Source organism: Hemicordylus capensis, chromosome 6, assembly GCF_027244095.1.
Source record: "Hemicordylus capensis ecotype Gifberg chromosome 6, rHemCap1.1.pri, whole genome shotgun sequence".
Taxonomy (NCBI): Eukaryota; Metazoa; Chordata; class Lepidosauria; order Squamata; family Cordylidae; genus Hemicordylus; species Hemicordylus capensis.
This window is the reverse complement of record NC_069662.1, coordinates 5392497-5403080: the sequence shown is the minus strand read 5'-3', so window position 1 is coordinate 5403080 and position 10584 is coordinate 5392497. Positions and strand designations below refer to the sequence as shown.

The 10584-nt window shown below is 52.9% G+C and overlaps 1 protein-coding gene across 1 annotated transcript; it reads left to right on the top strand.

Moving 5' to 3' along the window:
* The first annotated feature begins 4805 nt into the window (after positions 1 to 4805).
* On the top strand, positions 4806 to 5489 carry PSMB11 (proteasome subunit beta 11). The gene has a single exon (XM_053260944.1). The coding sequence runs from the start codon at positions 4806 to 4808 to the stop codon at positions 5487 to 5489; it is 684 nt and encodes a 227-aa protein (XP_053116919.1).
* Positions 5490 to 10584: the final 5095 nt, after the last annotated feature.

Genomic DNA, 10584 nt, shown 5'->3' with positions numbered 1-10584 from the left:
TAGATTATTAATAATATTTATATACCAGTTTCTAACAACAAAAGTTATCAAAGCGGGTTCCGGGGGGGGGGAAGCTTTCCAAAACAGCTTACAGTATAAAAAGAGAAACAAAGTAGACACTAGCAACAGTCACTGAAGAGATGCTGTGCTGATTTGGAAAAGGACAATTGTGCCCTCCCTGCTAAGTATAAGAGACACCACTCTAAAAGGTGCCTTGTTTTATTTATTTATTTATTTATTTATTTATCATATTTTTACACCGCCCAAAACTTATGTCTCTGGGTGGTTTACAACAAGATTGAAAAGTAAAACATTAATTAAAAACAAAAGCAAAACAAAACAAAAATTTAAAAGCAAGAAATGTAAAACACAATTTAAAATTTTTAAAACAATATTCTAAAAACAACATTCAAAACAATCAAAACAATATCAGTTAAAAGCCTGGGTGAAGAAATGCGTCTTTATTAAGGACTTTTTAGAGGATGTCAGAGATGGGGAGGCTCTTATTGCACTAGGGAGCGCATTCCAAAGCCTCGGGGCAGCAACAGAGAAGGCCCGTCCCTGAGTAGCCACCAGACGGGCCGGTGGCAAATGCAGACAGACCTTTCCTGATGATCTCAATGGGCGGCGGGGTTCATTACGAAGAATTGTTGCCCAGGAATTGATAATTGGGGGACCTATGGGAATTAAGGTGTCCTTAAGTGTTTGGTGGTCGCCAGGAATCAACACCAACTCGACAGCACAACCTTCCCATTCCCCCCTCAGTGTCTGATCACTAGTTTGGGAGTGACAACGGATATGAAGGTCTATGAGGTTGCTTCATGCCTCCCTTCTTCTGCATGAGCTGCATATTCCATGGCTGCTGGTTAGACAGCCTGGGCAGCGGCTGGGACCCATGCGCTCAGGCATCGCCCACCTGTGTCTGTTCTCTGGCACTGCTTGGGGGTCAGAGTCTGTCTGAGCATTGACAATGATGGCTTGCTATTGACACTGCTCTTGAGGGAAGCTCCCAAAGGAGCAGTGTCCATGCCAGAGCCATCCTCCCCACTGTCACTGGGGAGCAGACAAAGGAGGCTGATGTTAGGGGGCACTTCTAGCCAGTGGCAGCACCAGGAAAAGAATTAGAGGGGCGCAGTGTGGGGGCAAAGTGCATTTGCTGTGTCCCACATATCAGATTGGGGGGTTAGGGGGCAAACGGCTGAGGGTACCCTTGTCTCCCTCGCCCCCCCCCCCCCGTGGCACCACCACCCTCGCTTCTAGGGCACCCTCCTCTACCACCCAGAAGGTGTCCAGCATTGGTCCTTGGTGGGGCTGCGGGTTTGGTCTTTCTGCTTCAGTGCCCCAAAGATAAAATCTGGCCCCAAATTCATGGCCCCAAAGCAGTTTCCTGTCCCCTAGTTCACCAGTCCTACCAGTCTAAATTAAGCTGGCTCTGTGGCCATGGGCAAGGACAGAGTGGTGTTTTGGGTTAATCCATTCCTTGATCCAGGCCAGCCTTTGAACAGGGCTTGAGTTACTTGTATTCCAGTCCTGGAGTAGTAAAGGTAAAGTTCTGCTATCGAGTCGGTGTCGACTCCTGGCGCCCACAGAGCCCTGTGGTTGTCTTCGGTAGAATACAGGAGAGGTTGACCATTGCCATTTCCCGCACAGTGTGAGATGATGCCTTTCAGTATCTTCCTATATCGCTGCTACCCAATATAGGCATTTCCCATAGGCTGGGAAACATATCAGCGGGGATTTGAACCAGCAACCTCTGGCTTGCTAGTCAAGTCATTTTCCCACTGAGCCATTAGATGGCTTCCTGGAGTAGAGGCAGGGCTAAATAACAGCCAGCCGCAAGAGCATGGAAAAGTAGTCTGCACGTGCCTCTCTGTACATAATATCTGTATTTCATTAAACTATTCCCATTCCCGATTCCACTCTTCTGCCGTGTCCTTGCATACCACAACCCTTTCCCTTTGATTCTACAGACAGAAGCTAAGATCAGGGTACCACTGGGCTGATCTAATAGGGAACCTCTTCTGTTCCAGTGTGTTCTCCGCACCCTGGTCCCCCACACACACACACCTTGTACAGTCTCCAGTAGTTGCACAGATATCTCACCACTGGCATCACAGGTTTGACTGGAGCTGTGTTCTTCACTGCAAGGCCCAGGAGCCAATGGATTCATTGTTTATTAGGCCTATGGAAAGCTTCTGCTGACTCCAAATACTCCACACTGCCTCCCTGGCACCCCACGGAGGCGACTGTTCCCACTATGCAATGCTGCCCTTTGCCCAGAGTTGCCCTGTTGAGCACCAGGGCCCTCTTGGAAGGCACACACAGAGCACTAGGAAGTGCAGAGAAACACTATGGGGGAAACCCTGGGAAGGCCTACAATTCCCAATGCTCCATATTTTATTTATTTATTTATTACATTTATATCCTGCTTTTCCTCTAGGGAGCTCAGAGCGGTGCACATGGTTATTTTTTATCCTCACAACAACCCTGTGAGGTAGGATAGGCTGAGAGATACATGATTGGCCCAGAGTCACCCAGTGAGTTTCATGGCTGAATGGGGATTTGGGCTCAGGTCTCCCCGGTCCTAGTCCAACACTCTGGCTCCATATGTGTCTTCCGAGGTGGTGCTGAGACTCAACAGGGCTCCATTTCTCTTAAGGGCACCCCCCACCCCCACAGCCTGGGGAAAGTGCAGCACTAGGAGATCAGTGTGGTGGGAAGTGAGAAGAACCTTCTCACACAGGTTTTTTGCCAGTGGCCTATACTTGAAAAATCTTGAAGATCTGCCAGATTTAAGTGGTGATTCTCTGATATTTAGCAGCGGGAGAGCAACTGGCCCTATCCATCCCCAGCACAGCATCCCTCTAGGGGCTGTTGCTGGTGTGAGCCCTTTGTGGACAAGAGACCATCTTATTTAAGTATTTATTTTTCTCTGTAAACCACTTTGAGAACTTTGGTTGAAGAGTGGTATATAAGTATTCATAGTAGTAGTAGTAGCAGCAGCAGCAGCAGCAGCAGCAGCTTCTGCCATTCAGAAGATATCCACACTTACCTCTGGTTTTACTCCTGTCATCGTTTCAGTGGAAAGAGTCTGCTTCTCTTTCATCCAGATGTCATAAAACACTTTCTATAAAGAGCTGCCATTTCTCATTAGCAGTGCTTTTCTCCCATCCTGTTCTTCCGTCTGGGAATGGCTATTTGTTTCCATGTCCCTTTGCAACAAATAAGAGGCACTGTTTAACGAGGACACTCTAGCCAGCTATTTCTGCCTAGGAAGACTGAAGCTGTTCCCCCAAGTCCCCAACCACCTTTACCGCCCATTAATCCTGGTTCCCCTGAGATGTTCGGAATCGCTGCAGACACTCCCAAGATAACGGGACTGGATTTAACATCAACGTGTCGCTGATACAAACCCCTGCAGTGGTGAAGGCGCTTCTCGAGGTAAACCAGGGGTAAAGTGCGCGCAGCATCAGAGAAACCAGGAGCTCCACACAAGTGTGCAAATCCTCCTGTCTCTTTGCAAACGAATCGCAGCTAGAACCAACCAGTCACCCTAATCTATCGGACCATGTCTATTACACCCCTTCTCCCCCCCCCGCCATCCTTGCATACACTTCCCTCCCTGCAAATGCTGGCTGGATGTTGCTGGGGGACTCAGCGTCTTATTTTGATGGGGAACGCGGAGGAGGCAGTTGAGGGTGACGGCTGTTGACACAGCAGCATCTCCTTTAGGTGAGGGAGGGAGGGGAGGTGGAGGGGAGAGGTAACCCACAGCATCGGGGACCAGCTCATTTCCTAGCCCTGCTCACACTAGGCCGAACTGCCTCGAACAGAGGCGGAGATGCCACCGTTCTGCAGTGATGGACTAGCCTTGCTAATAAAACAGTAGACGTGAAGATGAGTAAACTAAGCAATATTTATGATGAGCTAAATTGCAGGCAGCAAAAGCATATTTGATGTGTCTGGCAGTATAACTCCAGCTGCCAGTTTGCTATCAGAGATTGTCCTAAAGCAGCTTCCCAGGAGCTCAGACATAAAAGTGGATTGCAGCCTCCACCGAGAAGAGACCTTGTCACTTCTGCCTTCCATGCCGGAGGACGGCTGCTGCTTTGGGTTTCTGCACAGCTGCCATCCCAAAGGTCTGGGCAGGTAGTACCAACATAAACATCTAACTCTGCTTGCTCTGGTTGTTGTGAGGGCAAAAGAGACAGGAAAAAAACCAGTCTCGGTCCAAAAGCGTTTTCATGGAAATCTTTCTCCAGGAAAAGATTTCTTGGGGAGTGGTGGAGAGCAGGGAGAGGAACTCCACAATGTGTGAATTATGGAGGCAGACATTCCCTTCTGTCACCTCTTTCATTTTCGACATCTCTCCACACTCCTCCTAAGACTGCAACCCTGGGCACACTTATTTGGGAGTAAACCTTATTGAACTCGGTGTGATTCAGTGCTCCAAGGAAGTGTGTGTAGGATTAACCTGAGCACCTCCCAGAAGCCCTCAAATAAGCCTGGAAACATTTGGTGGCAAAAACAGGTCAGAACTTGTCTTCTGGCAAAGAAACCTTTCAGAAACACGATCTGCTCCTCATACCTTCACACTGTGAAGCCTGTTCTTCCTTTGACCCATCACCTCCCATGGCCCCCATAGCTTCTATCTGATCCTCCTCACATGCTCCCCGCCCCCCTCGTGGGTATAAGTCCTCTTCTCCAGTTTCTTCCAGCATTCTCCCTCAATGGCTCTCCAGGACGTTCTAGGTATGAATCTCTCTTCCCCGGCCCCCCCTTGGCCTCTGCCACCCCCTGGCGGGATGACGGCACCCACCCCGCCGTTCTTGCTGTCCCATGGCACCACGACACTGGCCTTCCGCTGCAGCCATGGGGTGGTGGCAGCCGCAGATACCCGCTCCTCCTGCGCGGGCCTCGTGGCTGATCCAGCCTCCCGCAAGGTCATCACCCTACACCGCCACTTGCTGGGGACCACGTCCGGGACCTCGGCTGACTGTGCCACTTGGCTCCGTCTCCTGCGCGCCTCCCTCCGCCTGAGAGAGCTCCACGAGGGTCAGCTGCCCAGCGTGGCTGGAGCAGCGAAGCTGCTGGCCTTCATGCTGCGTGGATGCCACAGCAAGGATCTGTGCGTGGCCACCCTGTTGTGTGGCTGGGACCGTGCAGGGCCCGGCCTGCATTACGTCTACAGCGATGGTACGTGTCTCTCTGGGGACGTTTTTGCTGTTGGCTCTGGGTCCCCCTATGCCTACGGGGTGCTGGACGGTGGCTACCGCTATGACCTGTCGGTCAACGAGGCTTTCCTGCTGGCCCGCCAGGCTGTGGCTCACGCTGCCCACCGAGATGCCTACTCTGGGGGTAATGTGGACCTCTACCACATCCGGCCAAGTGGTTGGGTCTGCGTCTCACGGGAAGACCTGACTGCAGTCTACCGAGGCTTGGGGGAAACACCAGAAGGGGATGGGGACCGTGAAGAAAACCAGTTCTGAGCTGAATGGGCCAGCCTACACCAAGATGAGTTTGTTTGTTCTGGCAAGAAGCAGAAATAATGTAGATGTGGGAGTCGTGACTTTCAACAAACCAGTATGGATCGTGGGGTGATGGGTGAAAAAGCACCAGCGTGGGTGACATTTATTACAGATCCATCTGGATGAATCGCCCTCCGGAACTGTGTACAGATTAACCAGCACGGACCAGCACAAACCAGTAAGGACTATCTCGTTGCAGCAAATATGCTTGGCACAGAGAGGAAACAAACATAAATGTCAGTGAACAAAAGAGGAAATAATTCACGCTTGTGGAATGAGAGAAAAAAGAATCCGTATAATAAACCATCTTGGACCAGCATGATCCAGCCCAGAAGAGATTATGCCAGTATGGAGCAGATGGTAGTGTAGAATACATTACCACCCGCCCCCTCCAAAAAAAGGCCTTGGGCCAGTATAAGCCAGTAGGGAGCATACTATGCTGGTTCCGAACGTATATAGGTTATACCAGTTGGACCCACCAGGCACCCATACATTTCCCAGGCTCCGACGGGCAGGCTCGATGGACCCATGTGAACCAGTACAAACCAGCATCAGGATGGGCTTGGCTAAAACCTCTGAGGAGCCAGAGTCGTCCAGGATTCATCCATTTGTGTATGCAGCAAAAGAAGTTTGAATCAGAGAAACCACCAGCAACATCCCAACTAGAACTGTTCACAGTTGGCCTTGGTGGACCAGTGAACGGAGAAACCAGATGCAACTGGAACCAACCGAGCCCAGTAACAAGCTACCTGCTCCATTGTTTGATACATAAATGGAGCCCAGCCTGCGCTTTTATCCTCCTGCATCTCCTCCACGGGCTGTGAAACGTGTCATGAAGAAGCGCTGGGAATGCAACGAGTGGTGATAAATAGACGTTTATCTCTCTGTCGCTGGCTCTATCTCATTCTATCTTCCCGCTTCAATGTCCTTCTGCCCACCCCACATCGCCGGCCGTCATCTAATTATGTTTCCCCTTGGCATTGTCTGTCGGCGCTGAGAGCGCCTCCGTTATCTCGCCTCCATCGACTCCGGTGCTGGGCAAAAGAGCTCCAGCGGATGGATGAACGTTTTGGAAGTAGCCCTGAGCCTGCTGCTTCTCACCGGTGCCACCAGGGCCCCGCTCTCTAGAGCGCCCCCCGTGGGTAGCGGAGGAGGTCGAAGCCCAGGCCTCATTGCCATGCTCAGCACATGTTGTGGCGGCTGCGTTTTGGGGACACAAGAAGCCATTGTCCGCTCTTATCTTAATTGGCATCTCCTGGCTGAGGATGTGATGCTGGCAGAGGGCCCGTGCCGCCCCCCCCTTCCCCTTCTCACTCCTCCAGCGCGGCCTGCCTCGCTCTGTCACTCCTGATCTGTCTGCCTTCCCCTGCCCAGCTACCTCCTCCCTCCTTTTTCTCCCTCTCCCATTTGTTGCTGCTCTCCCCCTCCTCTCTCCACCTGCCCCTTTCTCCTTCTATCCATCATCCGGTGTCATACGTTCCTCCTCGACTCATCTTCTACCTTGCATTCAGTCCATCATCGCCCCATTCTTCCTTTCCGTCTCTTGCTCCATGTTTCTCTGGTTCACTCTGCCTCTTAGGAACATAGGAAGCTGCCATCTACTGAGTCAGACCCTTGGTCCATCTAGCTCAGTATTATCCACACAGACTGGCAGCAGCTTCTCCAAGGTTGCAGGCAGGAATCTCTCTCAGCCCTATCTTGGAGAAGCCAGAGAGGGAACTTGGAACCTGGATGCTCTTCCCAGAGCAGCTCCGTCCCCTAAGTGGGGAATATCTTGCAGCGCTCACACTTCTAGTCTCCCACCCATATGCAACCAGGGCAGACCCTGCTTAGCTAAGGGGACAGGTCCTGCTTGCTACCACCAGACCAGCTTTCCTCCAGCTTTCCTTGGAACCTTTCCCTCTCCCATTCCCATCTCTTTTCACCTTTCCTCCCCCCCCCTTCATCCCTTCATCTTCCTCCCTCTCTCTCTCTCCCTCTCCACGTGGCACTGTTGCCCAGGGAGGTGGGGCCCAGACCTGTCCATCACTGCTCTCGCGCCACAGGGTGTCAATCCATTAGCAGGCGCCACGGGGGAGGGGGCGCCAATTATCAGCACTTTAGCTCTTTCACGCTCGGGTGGAGCCTGCTGCACCTTGAGGCGGAGAGCGCGGGGCGGGGCAGCGGGGGGTGCGGGGGGGGGAGAGCGAAGGAAGGAATGAAAAAGTGCCCGTGGGAAGGAGGAGTAGAGCTGGGGAGCGAGCGAGGCAAAGGAGGGAGAACTTGTGTGTCGGGATAAGAGGCGGCCGGAGGCGGCCGGATCCAGGGAGGAAGACGAAGGGAGGAGGCCGGGCCAGTTTGGATGGAAAGTGCAAGGAGCAGAGGGGCGAGGGACGGAGCGCAGAGAGAGGGGATGGCCAAAGCCAGTGGGGAGCGAGGGAATGCGGGGTGGGCTGGGGTGGATGGATGCAGGCAGGAACTGGAAAAGGCAGCGAGAAGGGATGGGAATGTGCTGGCATTGCAAAGCGACGAGGGGAGCGGAGGAGGCATGAAGAAGGGACCGCCGAGGCGCATGGAGAGAGAAGGGGGGAGCCAAGGGGCGGATGTGCGGACAAGACGCCTGCCGGGAAATGCCGACTGAAGGGCTGAGAGGGGGACGGGGCGGGGGGAAGGAGCCCAGGAAGGGGCAAAAAGGCAGAGAAGAGAGGGAGGGGCTAGTCGCCGCCGAGCGAGGAAGTGATGCGGCTGGCCGAGGAGGGCGACTGCTGCGGAGGGAAGCGCCGTGGCGGCCGGGCAGCTGAGCAAGAGATGGGGAGCTCCTTGTGGGCGCAGAAGGAGAAGGAGAAGAAGAAGAGGGGCCGTTTGCAATGCCGCAGAGCCAGCAGGCAGCGAAGAGGCCGCGGGCGGCGGCTGAGTGTCCGCAGAGGGCGAGCAGAGCAGCCCGCGGGGTCGAGGGAGACAGACGTCCGTGATGAGGGCGGCAGAAACAGCAGCAGCAGCAGGAGGAGGGTCAAGGGCCAGGCCAGGAGGGGCCATGGTGGAGGCCGGGAAGGGGCGAGGGAGCCGCGAAAGGAAGTGCGAACTGCGAACAGCCGCCGGCCGGGACACACAGAGCGGGCAAGGAGCCAGCCGAGGACATGGCGGCGGCGGCGTTGGCAGCAGCGGGGGAGAGAAGGCGGGAGGAGGAGCATTTCGCGCTGCTCTCAGGGCGCTCTGCGCTCCCCTCTGCAAGTAATTAATATTCCTATAGCGCTGGGCACAGAAGGGCCAGACCCGCCCTCCTCATTTGCATATAAATTAAACTACAGACAAAGACACGGCAGCCAGGAAAGCAATCGTGACCTCTCGGCTCCCCCTCTGTCCCCCACCAGCACAGCCCATGCCCCCCCCCCACTCCAGGCCGCCCGCCCCAAACAAGCCCAGGAGGAGTTTAGTGGGAGAGGAGAGTTCTCGGCTCCAAATCAATGCAACAGTGGGCAGAAGCAAGGGGTCCCTGGTCCCACCCCCCAAGTCTTCTGCACCCACATTCCTTATCTGTCCAGGAGTTTCCCAACTCCCCAGCAGAATGTCAGCACCAGTCGAAGCCGTAAAGGTCAAGTGTGCCCTTAAGTTGATTTCAACTCCTGGTGCCCACAGAGCCCTGTGGTTGTCTTTGGTAGAATGCAGGAGAGGTTGACCATTGCCTCCTCCTGCACAGTATGAGACAATGCCTTTCAGCATCTTCCTAGATTGCTGCTGACTGATATAGGCATTTCCCATAGTCTGGGAAACCTACCAGCGGGAATTCGAACCGGCAACTTCTGGCTTGCTAATCAAGTCATTTCCCCACTGCGCCAGTCAATTACAATTCCACAATGGCCCCAGTTTCATCTGGTCCGGGCTCCCCTACCCAACATTAGCCAAGCTATGGTGAAGAATTCACCCACCCTTTTCATTTGTGACAACAAAGAGAAAACCAAAACCAAAGATTTTCAAGTGGTAAGAAACAGAGACCTTCCATATTATAACACCCTAGTGCCATAGATGCCCATCTTGGCCCACGAGCAGAAAAATCCTCAATCTACTTTACCTGCTTTGAATGCTTTTATTAGGGTTAGCGTACACATAACAAAGCCTCCAAAGAGTGAGCTTTCAAGTCCTACAGAACGTTGCATCAGGCTAGATCAGGGGTTCCCAGATGTTGGACTACAACTCCCAACAGCTGGGGTGGGGGGACCCAAGGTTGTGTTCCAAAAAACCCCATTGTGACTGGGGATGATGGGAGTTGTAGCCCAACAGCATCTGAGGACCTGGCTGCGTTTGAGAACCCCAGCTCTCTGGGACTTCTTTCCTTAGTGAGCTTGCCCAGGCCTGCTTATAAAATGGCAAGCAGAAGGCTCCGTTCTGTGAGCCTTTCCCTCCCAAACACCAGGGGACTTGGAGGAAGCCGTTGCTTTAAGGAGCTGAAACTTCGCCGTTTTTTCTTCTTTGCTTTGCTAGCCACCCAGAGGCGTCCTGGCGCATTTATTACCAGGCTTAAGGGGTGTGTAATTATTTAGGGTGTGTGTTTTGTGTTTTCAATCTCCGTCTTGCTTCAATATCACAAGCTATTTCTGAAAAGTGATGTGGTTTGGGTTTTTCCCCCCTCAAGTTGACCTGCAGGGCCTGTGTATTGCAGTCAGTTTCTGAAAAATAAATGTTTTCTTATTTATTCTTGCCGGGTCCTCCTCCTTCTCCTGATTCAAGGTGGCGGAGTGCTGCCAAAGTATGTCTCGAAGTGCTGTGCCAGCGCTTTTTCGCCCAGGTGGAGGGCGATTCCAGCACTTTCCAAAGGGGCACAACTTTGGCTCAGTTACTCCCCTGTGGCATTTTGATTTCCATGCAACAGGGAGATATTCAAATACTTGGGCATTTTGATTCCTTCCTTCCTTCCTTTAATAGCTGTGTAGAGCTGGAAGAGTAAGAAGAATTGCTTGTCACTCTTGCCAGCAGCCTCTGTCTTGTCTGTATCCAGATGCTGGGGAAGCCATTGTTGCTATTGAGTGTGTGGGGAAGCAAGGAGGAGGAGATGGCAGCTGTGGGGAAGAGCTTTGACAGG